Below are 21,139 nucleotides of genomic sequence, written 5' to 3' on the forward strand. Positions count from 1 at the left end.
ACTCCCATCCTGTGCCACATCTGTGTGTCCTGAATGAGTTCTTAGATACATGCACACACTCATCCCAGGAGCCTCTCCTAGCCATTGAGGTCAATACAGAAACCTTTCACACATCAATAGCATTGATCGGTGGGAACTAGGAAGAAGGCTGAGGTACTGCTAACTGCGGGTAGATTCGATTAGCCTGCGCCTGCTTTTGTTCACGCAACAAGACATTTCTGCTGGAAGCTGGTCGGAGTGGTACACAAAATACAGTAGTTTAGGTCATTGTCTTCAAGAGAGTTTGTTAAAGTAAGGCCTCAGTTGGTTAGCAGGTGTATTGTCATTATGTATCTCACATATTGTCTTAAGTCGTTTAATATTGCTGCTATCAGTGCCCCACATGATGGAGATCAATATATTTCCTCGCTCTGTAATGTGCACTGGATACAAGTATCCCCACATTCCATTTACTTATTAGGGAAGCACATACAGAAGTGTAGCGGTTAAAAATTAAACACACAAGTGCTGTAACATCGTGTGTGGTATATTGTTTTTAACAGAGGGCTCAGGCCAGCCCCAGCTTAGCCGAGTGTTTCAGGATGTTCCGAAGCGGAGAGCCATCTCCAATACAGCTTCACACACAGGTCTGTCCCCTTCACACAGATTCTAGCACGTTCTGTCCGTGTGGCATGTTTCTGTAAGGGTGAACTATATCTGTGCGTGTGTGCGTGTGTGGTTTGTCAACTAATTGGTGGGCTAGCAGATAAAAATGTGCCACGACGGTAGCCGCGCAAAGCCAGCATGTTCATTCAGTAGTTTTACTGGTAGTTTGGCTGAGAGCCCTGTAGTGGGTTTGCATGTGTGGGCTCCAAAGTAACCAGCGCCTCCGGTGTAGTGATTGGAATGTTCTTTGTGCTGTGAAAAGGTTAATTATATTAATTAAATGATCCATTATTTGCTTTATCTCCCCAACTTTCCCAACTTGTGTTAATCTCTTCCTGTCTGCTTTTTCTTTCCTTCCAGGGAACATCACTGCTCGTGTCCGCACTCAAGACACAGGTTCAGATGAGGCCATCAAGTCCATTCTGGAGCAGGCCAAAAGAGAGTTGCAAGTGCAGAAAGCCGGTAGGTGTAAATCTCTTTTCTACATGGCCTTCTGTCAAGTTTGGAAATGTTCCAGTATCCTCTTGACATTATTTCTCCCCTGCCCTATCACCAGATTTGTCGCATGTGCAACCCTCGTACGCAGGCCTGAAAGGAGGGGGTGGAAGCGGGCTCGGAGCTCGAGGGGGCAGCGGGTCAGACGAGGCCATCCGCTCCATCCTGGAACAAGCTCGCAGAGAGATGGAGGCCCAGCAGGCTGTGCTGGAACCCATCCTCAAAGCCTCATCTTCCTCATCATCCCTAGCATTGCTTTCTCAGAGGGACCTCATGAGCTCACCGCTCACCGCTCCCCTTCCACCTTACAATCCCCTGGCGCTCTCCCTCAAGAAGCCTCACAGCTCCCTGTTGTCCTCCCCCTCCTCCCCGTCCCCAGTGCTGGACTTCAGCTCTGGTATCAAGAGGGAGGGCAGGCCCTCTTCGGGGATCGACGTGTCATCGGACGGCGCTCTCAGGCAGGGTCGGAGTGCCGAGGGGTCGGTACGCTCTGGGAATGCTGCAGGAGGGGTGGGTTACTGGAGAGAGCAGTGGTGGAGCAACATGAACATGGACACCCGCAGGTCTGCAGTAGGCGATGAGAACCACAACCAGGAAGACTCCAAAGAGGTGAGCTTTTTTTGCATTAATGCTTTCCCTTGGCCCCTTATCCATTGCTGATAATAGTTACACTCTACAGCAGTTGCATGTCTGACCCACTCCCCTGGTGCGTGGCTTGCTTTAGGGAATACTGAGTGACAGTCTGTCTCGAAACAAGCCGTGGAACAAGCTGAACCAGAGGAACCGGGAGCCATACCTGCGCATGCAGCCGTGGCTCAACGGAGATCAGGGGCAAAACGCACATGTCCAGCAAGCTCAGAACCAAGGTACACAAATCCTGCAGCAGCACACATCCATGATTCACACAACCTCTTTACTCAGAAATCCCTGATTAGAGCTTGAAGCAAGTTGCTACTGTCCATCTGTCAATCACTCAATCGTCTCTTCCTCCATCCATCCCTTGCTCTCTCGCCCGATCTGACCTCGCATTCTCCCATATCCTCCCTGTAACTCCTCCCACCATCCCCCAATCCACTGTGCTGTGGCAGTGTCAGCCAGCAAGCTGCTGGTTTGTCATGTCATAGACAAGTTAGTGTTGCAGTGCCAGATGGCAGCTCTGTGTGTGCGTGCGTGTGCGTGTCTCTGTTTCTCTCTGGGGGTGTAAACAGCAGCTAATGTACACTGACAGCTCCTCATGACTGCTCTCTTCCAGCCTGCTGAGCTGCACAGCAGCACTACACAGGCAGAGACAGGGAGATGAAGGAAGGAGCAGCAAGCCAAAAAAACATCAAACTAAAAACTTAAACACCTTTGACGTTCCTTAAATAGGAATTAAGTCGATTTTAGTATGGCTCAAGTCCCTCCCAAAGCCGACAGAATGAGGGGCTAAAATAAGTGTACAAAGTCTCCTAACAGGCACGACCTTTGTGTCTTGTTCTATATCTTCACAAGCAGAAGGTACTCCCAAAACATCGGCGAGCTGCAGCCCTGCTCCAGAGTCGCCTCTCAGTTCAGCTGAAGAGTCTGTCAACGGCCTAGCCGGCGATCTGCTCACATCGCAGTCGTCAGGTTTCAAGCCCTCCTCTGACGATCCTTCATGTGGGGACTCCCAGCCCGGCACCCCACTGCCTGTACCTGGTCACTCGGGTCTGAGCATTCAGGAGATGGTTGCAATGTCTCCTGAGCTCGATACTTACGCTATTACCAAGAAGGTGAAGGAGGTGCTGACGGACAACAACCTCGGTAAGACATGGAAAGATTATATTCATATTACAATGTCCCAGACTGGCTCTAAATATTTGCATTTTGCTCCTAAAATTTGAGACAGTGCCAGTTACTTTTTCATCTACTCATATATGTGCGACCAGTAAGTTAGAATGTTTTTTTTATTTTATCAAATTTTTAAATTTTATGAATTGTCAGTCAACATTAACTCCTAAGCAAAAAGAAAGACAAACAGAAAATAAGAAGGTGGGCCAATTGAGAGCTTGTTGGGGGTGGGGTGAATGACCACTGTGATTGGCTAGTGCGTGAACAGAGGCGGGGTTTGGGGTTATCGCTGTACAGGTTTCACATAACTCCTGTAACATTGTGCGCCCTAGATTTTCTGCTTATTACATTTCAAGTCAGGAGGCACTGTGCTCCTAGTAAAATACATTTAGTCTGGAGCCCTGTGTTACAGTAAACCTTCGCCCATTTGCAGTTCGCTATTCACAAATTAAAATTTTTTTCTGTGTAACCTATCTTCAGCTGTATGCTGATAAACTCATATTTTAATGCTCTTCCTATAACTCCCTAAAATGTCACGAAATGGTGCCAAAGCCCAGGCTGATATGAAAGGAGTAATTGGTATTAAGGAAGTATGTTAGTAATGATCTTTGTGTGCCCTTGTGTGTCGAAATTTAGCCTGCGTTGTTACGATAAGTCATGGAGAGTCTAGTCGCATATTTTTTGCAGGTGCATTTTTTTGAAAATCAAATAATCTGTAAACCATTTGTTTTTCAGAGTAATGTTGTAAAATGAGTGTCACACGATAGTGTTTTTGGATCATTGTTTGTGATATGTTTATGGGTTAAACTAATAAGCATTTTTTTTTTTTTTTGGGGTGGTGTCAATTCGTCCTTATTTCTTGTCGGTAACGGGGGAGAGCAGAGAGTATGTCGTTTTTTTAAATCCAAATTGCTGTTATCTTTTACATCAATTACCTCCTTTATGGAAGGCTACTGTTGTTCCTTCCCAACCAGGCCAGCGTCTGTTTGGGGAGACTATCCTGGGTCTGACACAGGGTTCTGTCTCAGACCTGCTGGCCAGGCCCAAACCCTGGCACAAGCTCAGTCTGAAGGGCAGGGAACCTTTTGTCCGCATGCAGCTCTGGCTCCAGGACCCGCACAGTGTGGAGAAACTCATGGACATGAAGCGACTGGAGAAGAAAGGTGTGTATGGCTGAGAGAGGTCAACACACACGCATGCCACACCATGGAAAAGAACCCCAGTGATACAGTATGTGCTAGAACATGCATTATTTGATAAATACTTGCAGATGAAAGGCCGTTTGAATCACGCATGCACATCTGCACAGACGATATTCTTTATGCAGGACAGCCGAGCATGTTGTGCAGATCACAGTCATCTTGGTGTGATGTCAGTAGAAATCAGGACAGCAGTCATCACGTACTGTATTAGATGTGACAGCTAGGGGACCGCCGCAGGCCTGCTTACTCACAGTCATCAGCACTCCTCTTCATCATTGTCATCATCGTAATAATCATCAGTGTATAAACTTGTAGTTTTAATCTTTGTTCATATTTTTAATCTTTGTTTGTAGCCTCTCACACAGCGTTGCTTTCTTATTGGCGTGATCACTGGCGAAACCAATAGCCTCATGGTGACCCCTCACTACACAATTGATGCCGTTTTGTAGGAAGAATGCTTAGATATGACTATGCCACCAGGCACAGGCATCTGGAATCAATATTTCATACATACAATCTCCCCAAAAATGTGTGAATGAATGTGTGAAAAGTACAACCAGCTATAGTTCACTGTGTTTTTATGTTGCATGTTTGTGGGTCACTCTCCTTTAAGCTTCATTTGGGTTTATTGACCCCAAACTAAAGCTTAACAGTAGCAACAGGCAATTCTCCTGACCCAGAGCAGACCCACGAGGAAAGACACGGACCTACTCTACAGTAACCATGTTTGCCCCCTCACCTTTGCGGCACCAGCCCGCGAGGTAGCAGCTAGCCTTTTTTTTTTTTTTTTTTTTAGAGGGCTCTAACCTTGCTCTGAGGGCTTCGCTGCTGCTGCAGCACTACTAATATTTCTGGCAGCGTGTTATAGGGTGGGCGAAATGTCAAACTAATGTGAAGCTGCCGTGAACTCTGCTGCCTGAAGTAAGCAGTGCTCCAGCAGCTTTTTGTATGAACCAGGCTTCATTGTTATACTCTCTGGGAAGTACAATAGCACCCTCTTGTGTCAGTTGAGGATGCCTGGCAGTATAGTACTGGTTTTCAGAGCCCCCGTACACTCATTTTGCACTTGTACAGAGCCTCAGACATGAGATGGGGAATTTTTTGTAATTGTGTTCCTAGATACAGGTAGATATACCATGCACACAAAATGCTAATTTGTTGTTGTGAAATACTGAATTATTGCCACAACATACTAATTTGTGACCACAAACTGTAGCCATATTTGTGGTCATGGAATAGATGCAAGTGTGCACACAAAAAACTTATTTGTGAGTTTCATATAATTCCCATGGAGAATTTGGATCTCTGGGTAATGAAACACACCTTCTACAGTATACCTTATTGTTTCTAGAGGAGGTTCGCGCGATTTGCTCATCCAACTGTCCACTATGGAGCCACAGCTACTTGTGGCGACAAATTAGTATTTCATGCACAAGTTATAGCTACTTTGTAGCCCAGCAATCATCGGGCAGGAGGCGGGGTACACCCTGAACTGGTTGCCAGCCAATCGCAGGGCACATACAAACAAACAACCATTCACAGTCACACCTACGGGCAATTTTAGAGTCTCCAATCAATGCATGATTTTGGGATGTGGGAGGAAACCGGAGTGCCCGGAGAAAATGCACGAAGGCACGGGGAGAACATGTAAAGTCCACACAGGCGGGGACGGGGATTGAACCCCGATCCTCAGAACTGTGAGGCTGACGCTCTAACCAGTCGGCCACCTTACACAACACATTCACCAGATAATGTAAAAATTAATCAGACCAAATTACACCACAGGTTAATTAAAATAAATGTTTTCATCCTATATATTGCACTAAACCAAAAAAATGCACTGTGAACATCTCATATTTCAAGTTATTTATTTAATCTTTACAAGATCACTGACTCCACCAGTGACTAAGATTGACCATATATGTATTTTCTCCAAATACGTCATAGAACCTGTTGTTTTGTCTCTGTCCAGCCTATATGAAGAGGAGGCTGAGCTCCTTGAGTGACGGCCATTCTGTGGAAGGGGGCCTAGTGGGGCCAGACTACATGCAGGGCTCTCAGAGTCCGGGACCTCAGCAGCATCTGAAGAAGCCCAGGGTGGTGCTTGGCCCCGAGGAGAAGGAGGCTCTGAAAAGGGCGTACCAACAGAAACCCTATCCCTCGCCCAAGACCATTGAGGAGCTGGCCTCCCAGCTTAACCTGAAGACCAGTACCGTCATCAACTGGTTCCATAATTACAGGTCAGCCTTGTAACAAAATTACATTTCTATTTGCAAAAATGCATTTTGATTAAAATTGTAGATTTCAAGTATTTTCAGTAGCACCTGTTTTCACTATCTCGCTTGAACAGTTCTCCAAATACGAAGCAAAATCAAGTTTTGTACAGCCCTTAATCGCAAGAGTTTCAAAGGGCTTCACATGCCCACACTTGACAAAGATCGGTGACACCCCCTCATCTAAACCCCCAAAGTATGCCTGCTTCAAGTGGTTTGTCACTGCCATTTGAGGTTTACTGCAAAACTGACCCAAAACAAAATCAAATTGAACCATTGTATTAAGCAGGCCGTTGAGTTACGGGTTTGATCTGTTTGTCACCACACTTGTAACTCAAAACAATCATATCTTTTCCCATAGAAGTATACGGAAAACTTAATCTCTTCCAGACTCCCGCCACCAAAAAAACATTTGTATAGTGTGTTTTAAAATAAGAAAAACAGCACTATGTTTTTGCACTTTATGGACCTTCCCTGCCTCTTCGTGTTTCTCTTAATTACTCAGCATGTCGTCCAGTAGACCGGCATGTTGTGGTGACTTGTAAAACCATAAAAACGATTGCTAAAAAAAATCCACTTTGGGAGTTGGGGGGGTGGTGAACAATGAACAGTGATTAGCTGGTTAACACTATAATCTTAAAAGTGAAGGTTGCATGTCTCATAACAAATTGAACGTCAGGATGTAAGCAGCGTGACTGACTCCCAGCGTCTCTTCCAGGTCACGTATCCGACGAGAACTCTTCATTGAGGAAATCCAGGCAGCTGGAGGGGTCGGGCCCGGCAGCGAGGGGGGCTCCCCTTCCCTCCGTGGGTCTAAATCAGGAGAAGGGGACAGCTGTGACGGGACCGAGTCCGAGGGAACAGTAGAGGCGCGCCAGGGATTCGGAGCCGGGTCAGAGGACCATAGGGGAGCGTGCAAAGACCACGACATGGAGGCCGAGTCTGAGGCGGGGGGCTCTAATAATTCCCCTTCCCAGATAGACTGCATCCCGCCCGGCTCCAGCTGCGGGACAGGCGGACTGGGGCTCTTCAGCCTCACGGACGCGTCTCCCAGTAGCTCCGCCTCGAGTACTAACATCACGGCCAGAAACCCCAGGGACAACAATCTGCGCAAGAAGAAAGCAGCCAACCTCAATAACATCATTCACCGGCTGGAGAAGGCTGCCAGCAAAGAGGACCCCTCAGAGTGGGAGTTCTAGCCCCCACCCTAACCATCCTTCGCCCCTTCTTGTCTCATAACCTCACCACCTCTAACCTTGGACCCCTCCTGCTCTGTTCCAGTTGGAGAGTGGACACAGCCAAAGTCAAGCTCAGCAGCCATTTTTACTATATACTGTAGCTTTCCCAAAAGAGGAAAGAAACAAAGTGTGGTTGGCAAAACCCTTAAAAAAAGATTTACTGAATACCTAGAAGAACAAAATGAGAGCTTAAGTGTCTCTCCTTTTTTTTTCTTTTTTTTTTTTTAAAACAAAGTTTTGTTTTTGTACTGAGAAAAGCACTTAGCCGTCCTGCTGGCCTCTGGCCCTGCTGTACCTCCCCCCCTATCACCAGCCACTGGTGCACCATCAACTGGTTAGTCCCTAGCTGGTCGTCTGATCCGCGGCCGGGCTCCGAAACCTGGACTGGGTAAAAGACAGGCGAGGCCTGTCGCAGCAGCTGTCCCAGTGATAGACACTGCTAGATGATAGATAAGAGACAGGAACTCTCTAACAAGAACTCACTTTTTTAAAGGAGATCTTTTTCCGCTCTTCTTCTCACCTCCCAAGTGTCCACAAACCTCCCCTCACTCAGTGAGACGCCTCATTTTTCACACTGTAGAGTGACTGTTACAAACCCTTTGCCTTTTTTCACTCACTGCGTGTGTGTGTGTGTGTGCTCTTTTTTTGTTTTTTGTTTTGGTTTGTTTAGGGGTTGTCAGTGTGTACCCGTGTGTGCGTCCGTGCATGTGTCGTCTCTTCTGAGTGGCGGCACATTTTGCTTTTGTATCTCACTCCTACGCTCTTAAGAGGGTAGTGCGCCTGAGCTGCCATGGTTACTGATGTACGAACTTTGACCTGTTGTGTACCCCCGTTTTCTTATCTCTATCCTGCTGACAGCCATGTGATGGCCAGAAGGATCACGTAATAATTTCTCGCAAACACACACTCGTCTGGAAAGGAAGGAGTGAAGGAACCCCTTGAGGTCTTTCTTTAAGGAAGAAGGACCTTATTGTTCTTTCTTGTTTTTAAAAAAAATTCATATTGCAATTTGGTTGCCAATAAGAGATTGCACAGTCTTCTGACTCTAAAGATAAAAAAAATAGGGACTTTTAGGAAGCATTTTAATTAGTCAAAAAATAAGCAGACAGTAAGAGAATAACATGTTTTTTTTTTCTTTCACAAAAAGCAAATTAGGGTGGAATAATGTTGCATTGTTGAAGATATGATGAATTGACGTAGTACTGTAGCTGTTTTTATTTTATCTTATTTTTTTTTTAATTATTGTTATTATTTTTAAAGGTTGTGCACGTCACAGTTTGACCCAGCACTGGATCTGCTCGGGTGTGTATGTGTGTGTGTGTGTGTGTGTGTGTGTGTGTGTGTGTTTGTGTGTGTGTGTTTGTGTGTGGACTCGCCACCAGCTAATTTCCTGTTCACAAACACACATCTTTTTATAGGCCAAATCAGGAAGTGTGTGTGTGTCTCGTGCATTTGTATATTTGCCTGTATGTAAGTCATGGTCGAGGTCAATTCATTCAGAGTTCAATTTACAAAAAGTTAGGTTATCAAGCATAAATGAGGTTCTGATGATTGGATGATTTTTTTCCCCCCCCGCAACGTAGAGTACTTTTTAGTTCGAAAGTGAGTTCCCTCCAACTATGGTGTGAGTAGTTACACTCTCCTCTAGTCTTTCCTTTGTCCAGGGACAGTTGTCTTTTTAAATTTAACATTCAATTCTACTGTACACACTACAAATTTGAAGGCATATCATCACCACCTCCTCGTCCCACACAAGCCCTCAGTGCCTGTCAGCCCACTGCCTCCCCTTTGTGTGTGCGTGTGTGTATGTGTTTCCAATGAGTGGGGGGGTTCATATTTCTACTTGCACACACGACTAGTGCACAACTGACACCCTTCTTTTTGAACTGTTTGACACGTTACCATTACATTAATCTCACCATGTAGTTTAATACGATGATTTACTGTAGCTCGGTTTTATTGCTTTTTATTTTTGCATTCATAGATTTTGGTTTTTATTCTGCTTATTTATAGGTGCTGTAATTTTTCATTTAATGTCTTATTATTTGAGTTGTCTATTTTGTAAGGGATTATACTGTTCCTGAGGGCAAATAACATTTTTACTAGACGTTATAGACTGCCGGCAGTATTGGTTATTTACAGAGACGTACTAGTTCTCATTTGTTTGTATATTCATGAATTCTAAACATTAAGTGTCATTTCAATACCTTTTTGAATAATGCGTTTGCCACACTTCGCGCCCACCCCTCAAGCTTTATTAACCGTTAAGCTCTTGAATGGCTAGATCAAGAATCGAAAAAAAACATATCAAGATCAATGATGATTGGATAGCATATCTTTCTGTTTTCACGCAACAATGTTATCTTTGCGGCCGTTTCTTGGACAAGCTCAACGGAACGCTTGTCTTTAGATAGAATCCATCCCCTCCTTCATCGCCATTAACTTGATGATCAGGTTCAAGTGTATGCTTGTGTTCATATAGGTCAAATGAAATCACCGAAGATGAGAATACATGATGAAAATAGGTCATATCTGCCAAATTGAGATTAGACAAGTTGTACCAGCTAGCATGTGTGCAAGGCCACACAAGAAGAGCCAGCCTATGATTATGCAGAATTGTAATCTATAGCAGTCCGTATAGCAAAGCACTTATTAGGACAGGGTCTGTAAAACACTACACCAGAGTTACCATCCCAGGCTACTGGGAAACTGATGCCTTTTTTGTTTGTTTGCAAAAGTGGTTGAGAACCAAGCACAGACTCGAACACTAAAATGGAAACAAAAACGTCAGCTCTTTTTCTACATGATAAACTGTGTCCTTACACATAACTGCATGTGACAGAATGGGAACACGGCCAGTGTAGATATAATTAGTAAGCACCTGATTTGGTTTCTAGCCAGAATCCTCTTTCTCAAGCTCTCTGTTCCCTTTCACACACACACAACATTGTTGGTACCCTGCTGGTAAACAAAGAACATTCAGAAAATTTCACTGAAGCAGTTGACAAAACTGGAATTGCCAAAATGTGTATTGGCAAGCCACAAAATTTGTAGGTGAACAGAGGAGACAAAATTGGATCTGTTTGCCAAGTCACATCCGCTCTTATACAAAATTTAAGCATACAAAGACAAGACCACTGTACGTACTGTGCAACTTGGAAGAGACTGGGGCTGCTTTGTTAAACCTCAACTTCAGTCTCGTTATTTCAGTTTCTATTTTTTTTTCTTTAACAGAAGGGTACCAACAATTTTGCCCACGTGCGTGAATCCATGGACACTATATGGACAAAGTATTGGGATACTTTCAGGTGGAGAAAATGGATGAAAATATTGAGTTTTAACACTCTTGATTCAGTCTCTAGTTTGCGGGCTAAGGATCTAGGCTACGACAACTCCTTTGGGCAGCATTACACTGGCCTGGAAACAGGAGTTCACAACATTCATAGATTCAACCGTCCCATGAAAATCCCTCAATTAGTGGGCATCATCCACTTAAGACAAATCCCTCCCCCAAATAGATAAAATACTTTTCCCAACATTTTCATCACTGTTCATAGATGCTATTTCTAACTCTGTTGGTAACCAAAACAGCAATACTGCATGTAAACAGTCTCCCAGAAGCATTAGTGTGCAGTTTTTATACAGTTATGCTTAATAGAATTCAAATACGCTGTTATGTGAAGACAGCGTCTTTAACGACAGTTAGCGTTCCAATAGATCAGTCAGTTATATTCCATACCCACCCAGCGACTGGTGAAAATCATATAAAAATATTTTTTATATAGTTTAAGCCAGTGAGTCTTTTTTACACCCAGTACCTCTAAAAAAATGTTTTATTTAAACTTAGCTCTTCAAGTACTACCATAATGACTAATATTAAAATACGGTACCATAGTAGGCCCAAGTGTTGATAAAAAAATGAGTTTTTTCTGCCTAAAAAGCAGTTTTAATATTATTGTAAGCCGCTAACATTTTATACAGTTTGAAAATTAACACTGCGCTTAATTGTAGAAAAATAAAAATATGTACTTCAATGATTTGATTAAAATGTATTGAGCATTAAAGTTTAATAGACATTGTACCTAAATGTTTAAAAACAAACTGTTGTAAAATGCTAACTGCAAATGTACTTAAAAGTTAGATCCAACTAAACTGAACTGGACTGAACAAATGTAGGGTAATATGTTTAAAAAAGATTTTGTTCACTAACATGCACACTTTAAACATTTAAGTGATCCTTTTATGTAGCACTAGAGGGAGCCTGCGTACCACTAATTGTACACATTCCACACTTTGAGAATCACTGGAATAAGCCTTAAAATACCCCTCCCACACACTTAAAACTTATTAAACACAAAGTACACTTATTAGAACACTAAAAATAAAATGCTTAAACTGTATAGACAATATTGTATGTATATTAAAAAATATATATATCTTAATCACTGCCATTGAAGGCTGTTGATTTCAAATATCCATGTTAACATGGAGGACTGGCATTGAATGAGTTTTAAGTCTGAAAATACCACAACTCGCGCGCTAATCAAAACATTTTTAACATACTGTACCTTTGTAAACGTATTTGAGAAAAATTATTGTACATCCGTGTTGTTTCAAAAACAATATTACTGGCCTCCTCTCGAATAGACGCCTCCATCTATTTGCAATTGCGTTAACAAACACCCCCACCAATACTATTTCTATATATTTAACAGGATAATTGACAGTAATTTTTTAAAATCTTCGAAAAACAAGAAAAAAAATTCAATAAAGAAGAAGAGTCCTGGTTGGCACGGTGGGCGACTGGTTAGCACATCTGCCTCATAGTTTGAAGAACTGGGGTCCAAATCCGCCTCGCCTGTGTGGAGTTTGCAATGTTCTCCCCATGCCTGCGTGTGTTTTCTCCGGGTACTGTTTCCTTCCACCTCCCAAAAACATGCATGCTAGGTTAATTGAAGACTCTAAATTGCCCGTAGGTGTGAATGTGAGCGCGAATGGTTGTTTGTCGAGATGTTCCCTGCAATTGGCTGGCGACCAGTTCAGGGTGTACCCCGCCTCTCGCCAAAAGATAGCTGGGATAGGCTCCAGCACGCGACCCTAGTGAGGATAAGCAGTACGCAATATGGATGGATTGATGGATGGATGGATGGAAGAGTCCAGTTGCCTCAATTTAACCTTTCAAAAAAAAATTTTTTAGCAGGCACATTATTTTTTATTGATATTCTGACCGTATGTTAAACATGACTTGGGCAATTTTGCTAAAGATTTGTAGTAGTTAAAAATAATAATAATCACAATTGTCGTTTAAGGAAATTTCAATTGCATTTCAACTCCTGATTGATATATCGATTAAGCCAAATCTCACTATTTTTGTCCATATAGTGAAGCCTGGTCAAATGCACTGCATTTAAATCAAGATGTTTCTATATGTTTTTAAGTAGGGAAAGAAAACAAATCTCCCTCAAACTCTCTGTTCTCATGGATGCCAGGTGTCAAACATTTGTGTCCCCTCAGAGCGCCTTGGGCCCGCGACCACACAGCACATCTCGTAGCCCCACTGTAACCTTTGTACTAAGCACTTAACCCATTTTAGCCGTCTCCTCATCATATGTCTTCCCCACCCAAAAACAGCATGAGATCATCAGATTTGTGCCTTTAACTGCCAAGCAGGGCACCAAAACGTTGTGATGTCGTTGGATGTGTGCGTCTAGACAGTGTCGTCTCTGATCTGCATCGATTACTCCCCAGCCCCCCGCAGACCTGTATTTCTCTCCTGGGGAGGGTTGCTGGAAGGAGATAATGAGCTTGTGTTGTTCTGATCAATTTGGGGTTTTATCGAACAGTTGCTTTCCCCATTCCCCTTTTGATGTTGTACATACCTAACAAGCAGAATGAAGGAGGATGCACGCCGAAAAACAGCAGACACTGTAATAACACTGAATTTATTCATAGGGCATTTTTTTTGAAAATTTTTTTGTTGGGTTTGTCTTCTCCTTCTGTTCTGTGTCAGGTTTTGCTGTGACGTCACTGCAGGTATTGAGATGACGTGTGCCAACTATTCGAAGAGGAAGAATAAGAAAATTGTAAATATGAGTCGGCGGTCAAGTAGCTACGGAGTCACTTAGTGTCACAGTGTGCTTTTGTTTGGAAAGGCAGGACAAGAGAAGGGACGATTCAGGACTTTTTTTCCATGATCCACAGATATTTTTCTACAAATTTAAAGATCCAGATGATTCTATACACTGTTGAATAACATTGTAAAGGTGTAACAGATGCTGTATATCATATCATTTTTTTCTGAAGTCGTAAAGCTTTACTGTATGATCTGTTTTGAAGTAGTGCTTATTCTTTTTTTTAATATTATTGTGATGGAAGCCTGGACAGCAAGCAGCACTGGTCACCCTATTCAGGAACACTTAAAAAAAATACAAAATTAAAAATAAAATAAAAAATTGTAAAAAAAAAAAAGAGAGAGAAAAACCTCAAGATGTTTTTTTTTGTAATAATATTAATACTGTTAGAATATATCTTATGAAGTGGGTTTTTGTAAGGAATCACTTTTTTTCCCCCTGACGCAGCAGTGCTGTTCGCATAGCACACACTCGGTAGTCGATACACACCTAAATACAGCACAATACACTCATCCTCTTCACTTTGCTCGTGTATGTTTCCTTTTCATTTTGTTCAGTCATTTCCTCGCTCTGTTTCCAAGCTCAACATTTCAATGTAAAAAAAAAAAAAAAAAAAAAGAGGAAGCAAAAAGCCAAATAGTGATGTAGTCGTCCACCTTTGTTTGCTACCTTGTCGTCTCCCCTCATCCCCTCCTGCAGCTTCCTCCACAGTGTAGACGTGACAACCAAATGACCCGGGGAGCGAACTTCAGCCCTCCCCCACAACTTTGGAAAGCTTTTAAGAGTGCTTGTTAAAGCTTTATGTTATGTTTTTTTTTTTTTTTTTTTTTTTTTTTTTTTTTTTTTTTTTACAACCTGTTATCAACAATGTGGAAGTAATAACGCTTTCACCACTGCCTAGTTCGAAGAGTGCGTGTGCTGTGCATGACTGTAAAAGGGACGGTTCCCGCTCCTCCTCTTCCTCCTCCCATCTCTCAGCACTTGTCACTCCCGAGATGCTATTTTCCTCCATTTTTTTCCATTTGTTTCCTTATGTATCATTGCTTTCTTTATCTCTTTCAATTTACTAAACGTATCATGTTGTTTGTTCTCAGCACTGTAAGACAGTACCCCCGTTCTACAACATTGAAAAGCAATATCACTGTATGAAACGTTCACAATGTATTTGTTATGATTGACATTTGATTCATTCATCATCATTATTATTATTCACATGCACCCTAGGTGTGATAATTGAAGTAAATCTCTTTTATACAAATACTAAAAGTGTGCTGTGGGAGTTTGTTGTTCAAGTATTCTCAGAGAGAAAGAAAAAGTTACTTTTAAAGATGTTGGACTGTTAATATCTTTGACAGCCCACACACAGGTGAGTGCCTTCTGTACAAGACAAATGACAAATCCAAGTGGTTTACGTGGAAAAATGTATTTTGTTTTTCTTTTCTATTGGTCCAAAGGTCGTTATGCGGAGCTGCAGGGGGATTTTGCGGCAGCAGTGCGGATCAGCGCCGAGCAGAAAGAGCTCATCCTCAGGCTGGAGCATGACCTCAGCACCATCCAGGCCATGTCCTCCCTGCCCCGACCCGGCGCCGACGGCGCCGAAGTCATCAACATCCCCGAGCCCATCAAAGAGGCCTCCGCCATGTTTGCTGGTACGTCTGTATGCTCAGTTGTTCCTCGCACAGGGTCAGTTGATAGCTTCAAATCCATTTATGAAGTGTTACGCCAGCCACATTATTAGGTACACCTCTCCGATCTAATGAGATTTAATACAAAAACGAGATCAAATTCGACAAAACTGACATTGAGCAGTCATATACCCCTTGGACTGGTCGAAAGACAATCGGCGGAATCTTATAGACAAACATTTGCATTCATACATACGGACAATTTTGTCTTCAATTAACCTAACATTTAGACTACGTTTACACTATTCCAGGCCACTGTAAATGAAACGGGATGGTCATGAGATGAGACGACATGGGGGACATGAGATGGCCAAACATGACAGGCCGTGATTGCTGTGGATGCCCAACGAGATTTTTTTTAATCACTTGTGCGGATGAGCAACCTCGTCGGCTGTGACAAAGGCGACTGAAAACTTGGAAGCGATCCGTAGCAGGGCACGAAGCATATCGTCACTGTCACAATCCTCCCATGTCCAAAATTGGTCAGTCATGGTTGTTTGTCTGATTGCCTGGCGACCAGTTCAGCGTGAACCCCAACTCTCGCCCAGTCATCTGAGATAGGCGACAGCATGCCCGTGACCCTAGTGAGGATAAGCGGTACACAAAATTGATGGATAGATAGAGGGGAAAATAGGTAGGGATTGGCCTATTGAAAAGTATTTTGTCATGTGTTTAATGAATCGGAATTTTATACGAGTTTCTGTTTGTATTCTGACGTATCTAATCCATTTGATTGCGTACCTCGTGAAGTCAGTGTTACATTTAATTACAAATACAATTATCTACAAGACAAAGTTAATTGATTTATCTATCTAATGTGATCTAAAAGATAATGTCGTGTTGTCAGATTCAGGCATGAGTGTCCATGCCGAGCTGCCTCAAGGTCCGATGGACTCTCTGCTCTCCATCATTTCCAGCCAAAGGGAGAGGTTCCGTTCCCGCAACCAGGAGCTGGAAGCCGTACGTCACCATCTCGCGCGCGCTCACCTCACACACCTTACACACTATCCGTGACCTCCGTTCGTTGGCTGCAGGAGAACCGCTCCATGCAGCAGACCATGCAGGCCCTGCAGAACGAGCTGGACAGCCTGCGTGCCGACAACATCAAACTGTACGAGAAGATCAAGTTCCTGCAGAGCTATGCTGGCAGAGTATGACGCTCTCTCTTTTTCGTGTGTGGGTGTGAGAGGTTCTTGTTTGGAACCGAATCCTTATGTTTGTGCCGCAGGCCGGAGGCAGTGACGACACAGTGATGCGTTACTCCTCCCAGTACGAGGAGAGGCTGGACCCATTCACTTCCTTCAGCAAGAAGGTACAAAACATACATGTGACAGCATCCTACTATATGGCTTTGCATTTCTAAATCTATCCCTCTATCTGTCTTTCTCGCTCTATCTGTCTTCGCTCTATATATCTCATCTATCCTATCTTATTGATCTATCTCTTTCGACTGTATCTGTGTTAATGTTTCTCAAAAATTCTCTGTCAATCTGTCTGTCTCTCCCCCCCTCATTGTTTCTTTTGATCTATCGCTGTATTGCTAGTTCTCTCTGTCTATCACTATCAGTCAATCTATCTCTAGCTCTCGCTAGCTCTCTTTCTTGTACTGATTGATCGATCAATCTCTCCATCTATCCAGCTATCGATCGCTATCTGTCTCTATCTACTGTATCTATCTATATCTATAGCCATCTCTAGCTTTCTGTAGCTCCAATTCTGTCTCTGTATCTTTCTCGTTAATTCTCTGTATTATTTGCCTATCGATCTACACGATATTGCAAAATGTATTCACTCACCTGCCTTGACTCACATATGATTTTAAATCCAAAATCCATATGGTTTAATATGATGTTGGTCCACCCTTTGCTGCCGTATCAGCTTCAACTCTTCTGAGAAGGCTTTCAACAACGCTTAGGAGTGGGTTTACGAGAATTTTTGCCCATTCTTCCAAGAGCATATTTGTGAGATCACACACTGATGTTGGACGAGAAGGCCTGACTCACTGTCCACTCAAAATTAACCAAAGGTGTTCTATCGGGTTGAGGGCAGGACTCTGTGCAGGCCAGTCAAGTTCATCCATCCCAAATTCTCTCATTCATGTCTTTATGGACCTTGCTTTGTGCTGCACCGGTGCGCAGACATGTTGGAACAGGAAGGGGTAATCCCCAAACTTGTTTGTCTAAAATCTCATGGTATGCTGAAGCATTCAGAGCTCCTTTCACTGGAGCTCAGGTGCTAATATTTTTTAGATTTCTTACTTTGTAGGAACAGTTTGGAGATGGCCCCTACCTGTTCCATCATGACTGTGCATCAATGCACAAATCAAGGTGTGATGTAGATTAACTTGACTGGCCTGCACAGAGTCCTGACCTCAACCCTATAGACATATACGCAAATCAGTCGCCTTTCAAAATAGGCCATATACGTGAATCGTACAGATCAGATGAATTTTTCCTGAGGGGGGTCGCCGTCGCTGTTGTCATCATAGGCTGTTTCGTACTCCTTGAACGCTGGCAGCTAGATCCATTCCACACATCCACCATCCACACACAGACGTAATTTCTGAATATTACTCCACGATGGACTAAAATGCGAAAGCGCATCAGCCTGAGGTTCCGCCCATGCGGTCGGGACCTGCTTTTGGAGTCACAGGAGTTGACGACACCAGAAAAAACACTTCAGCCGCTTCAGCTGTTAGAGGTAACGGTACTTTTACTCCGTGTCAATTATCTAAATGACGCTCGCTACTTTTATTTATATATTGCTTTTTTATCAACTATTTCGTGCGCGAGAATTCGACTTCCGCATTGGGCGCCGTTTACGCCAGTCCAGTTTAAGCGCTAGTGACATTTAAGTCTAGTTCACCAATCAAACGACACAAGAAAGTCACATGACTTCACACAACGTCTTCTATTGGGCCTCCCGGGCATAGGTATTAACACTAGATCAGCCAGCCCGGCTGAGTGTCGTACCTACGTGGCGGCCATTTTGTGTTTACATTTAGACAAACAACAACAACAGCTTTCATGTATTTGCAACAATGTCTGGCACTATCTGCCCAAACGTGGATAGCACTTACAACTCCCAAAAACACCTTGCAGGAAAAAAACATTTTATTTTGTTATCCTTATTTTATTGATGTTCGTTGTGTGGTTAAAAAAAATTAGAAGTTACTCACTATTTACTCAGAAGTTGAGTAATTATTTCACTGTGTACCTTTTACTCCAAGTAATTTTTTGGAGGACTACTTTTTACTTGAGTCACATTATCGTCAAGTAACAGTATGCTTACTTGAGTACAATATTTGCCTACTCTACCCACCTCTGGAGCGGACATCCTCTATTGCTCTTAGGTTTAAGCAACATTTTTTGCTCATCAGATCAACCAGTCTCGTCTTTGTTGCACTGGTCTTTTGTATTTTCGTGTTGACGTTGTGGTCCCAGCGGAACCGCGAACCACACGTAACATCGGCGACGAGCTGATCCGCTAGTATTAATTAGGAAACGCGCTTACAATTATCTTAATTAGTTTACGGATGTTAATATTAAATGTATTAAGCGATGGAGCGATGTTAGGGGTTATGTCACAACACAGAATGAACTGACTTAAAATTCAGAAATGGCCCCAAAAAAATAATTAAATGTTTTCCTGGAGGATGCCTTTGGATGAATTAGAACGAAGAGTGAGAGGTAGGCCTTCTCATCCAATATCAGCGTGTAACCTTACAAATGCACTTCTGGAATGATGGTCATAAAGTCCCATAAAGACACACCTATACCTTGTGGAAAGCCTTTCCAGAAGAGTTTAAGATGTTATAATTTCAGTCAGTGGACCAATGTCATATTAAACTCGATGGTTTAAGAATGGTATATCACTTACTGTAAATTCATATCTAAGTCCATCCAGCCATCCATTTTCTTCAGCTTATCCGAGGTCGGGTCTCGGGGGCTGCAGTTTAAGCAGGGAAGCCCAGACTTCATTCTCCCCAGCTACTTCATCTAGCTCTTCCGGGGGGATCCCGAGGTCTTCCCAGGCCAGGCGGGAGACATAGTTTCTCCAGCGTGTCCTGGGTCGTCCCTGAGGCCTCCTCCCGGTCAAACGTGCCCGGAACACCTCACCAGGGAGGCGTCCGGGGAGCATCCTAACTAGATGCCGGAGCCACCTCATCTGGCCCCTCTCGATTTGGAGGATCAGCGTCTCGACTCTATCCCTATCTCTCAGGGAGAGCCCAGACACCCTGCGGAGGAAACATATTTCAGCCACACTTGTAGCCGCGATCTTGTTCTTTCGGTCATGATCCACAGCCTGTGACCATAGGTGAGGGCAGGAACATAGATCGACTGGTAAATGGATACCTTTGGCTTTGCTCAGGTCTTTCTTCACCACGACAGACCGATACAGAGTCCGCATCACTGCAGACGCTGCACCGGTCCGCCTGTCGAACTCCTGCTCCATTCTTCCCTCACTCGTGAACAAGACTTCGAGATAACTTGAACTCCTCCACTTGGGGCAGGATCTCTTCCCCACCCCTGTGAGGGCACTCCACCCTTTTCTGACTGAGAACCACGGTCTCTGATTTGGAGGTGCTCCTTTTCATCCCAGCCGCTTCACACTCTGCTGCGAAACGGTCCCGTTAGAGTTAAAGGTCACGGCTTGATGAAGCCATCAGAACCACATCATCTGCAAAAACCAAACCGGACCCCCTTAACACCTCAGCTGCGCCTAGAAATTCTGTCCATAAAGGTAATTTTCAGAATCTGTGATAAAGGGCAGCCCTAGCGGAATGCAACTCTTATCAGTTAATCAGGTAATCAGTACACCCACACCTGCTCGGTGCCTCTCACTGTGGACAACAGCAGAGGAAGAGAGTCCAACGCCTCTCGAGAAGACTGGTACACCGGAGCCCAAGCTGTGTGTCGAGGCCAGCCCGACTATATCCAGCTGGAATTTCTCGACCATGCACACCACCTAAGGCTTTTTTCTTCCCAGAGATGTGGCGTTCCACATCCCTCGAGCCAGTTTCTGTAGCCGGGGATCGGACCGCTAAGGTCCCCGACTTCAGCGGTCTCCCAGCTCACACGGCACCCGACCCCCTTTGCCCCTCCCACAGGCGGTGAGCCCATGGGAAGCATATCTGAGTCAAAGCAGGTAAATACTTTTGGCAATATAGTGTATTTCTATCGCTCTATATCGCTAACCCAAAAAGGAGTACATTAATGTTTTATATAATATTTGCCACAGCAAATATTTGAAAATGTCAGTATATATATATATATATATATATATATATATATATACATATACACACACACACACACACACACACACGCTCCTGTTTTGTTTTGTTGTGTTCATTTTTAAGTGATGTGTTCACATCTGCTGTGATTTCTGTGGATAGGAGCGTCAGCGTCGCTACTTGAGCCTCAGCCCTTGGGATAAAGCAACCCTCAGCCTGGTACAATCTCTCGCACGCACGCGTGCGCACGCACACACACACACACACACACACACACACACACACACTAATACCAACGTGTGAACCCAACTTGTTTTTCTCGTGTCCCTCAGGGTCGTGTGATCCTCTCCAATAAAATGGCGCGCACTGTGGCCTTCTTCTACACCCTCCTCTTGCATTGTCTGGTCTTCTTGGTGCGTCAGAGG

The 21,139-nt window shown here is 43.7% G+C and overlaps 1 protein-coding gene across 3 annotated transcripts in view; it reads left to right on the plus strand.

The window, feature by feature from the left end:
• Positions 1-21,139, plus strand: part of cux1b (cut-like homeobox 1b) — a 121,262-nt gene that overhangs the window by 99,088 nt on the left and 1,035 nt on the right. The window contains exons 16-23 of one of the 3 annotated variants that reach the window (XM_061682723.1): positions 543-626; positions 1,006-1,107; positions 1,202-1,749; positions 1,865-2,006; positions 2,635-2,922; positions 3,924-4,112; positions 6,124-6,391; positions 7,143-14,577. In XM_061682723.1, coding sequence (XP_061538707.1) covers positions 543-626; positions 1,006-1,107; positions 1,202-1,749; positions 1,865-2,006; positions 2,635-2,922; positions 3,924-4,112; positions 6,124-6,391; positions 7,143-7,623 — 2,102 coding nt within the window. In that variant the 3' untranslated portion in view covers positions 7,624-14,577. Of the gene's footprint in view, positions 1-542; positions 627-1,005; positions 1,108-1,201; positions 1,750-1,864; positions 2,007-2,634; positions 2,923-3,923; positions 4,113-6,123; positions 6,392-7,142; positions 14,578-15,247; positions 15,443-16,325; positions 16,439-16,512; positions 16,630-16,706; positions 16,791-20,876; positions 20,934-21,046; positions 21,128-21,139 lie in introns of those variants that run through there. The other 2 variants (XM_061682724.1, XM_061682726.1) reach the window with 2 other exon arrangements.

The sequence above is a fragment of the Phycodurus eques genome, chromosome 7 (genome assembly GCF_024500275.1).
Source record: "Phycodurus eques isolate BA_2022a chromosome 7, UOR_Pequ_1.1, whole genome shotgun sequence".
Taxonomy (NCBI): domain Eukaryota; kingdom Metazoa; phylum Chordata; class Actinopteri; order Syngnathiformes; family Syngnathidae; genus Phycodurus; species Phycodurus eques.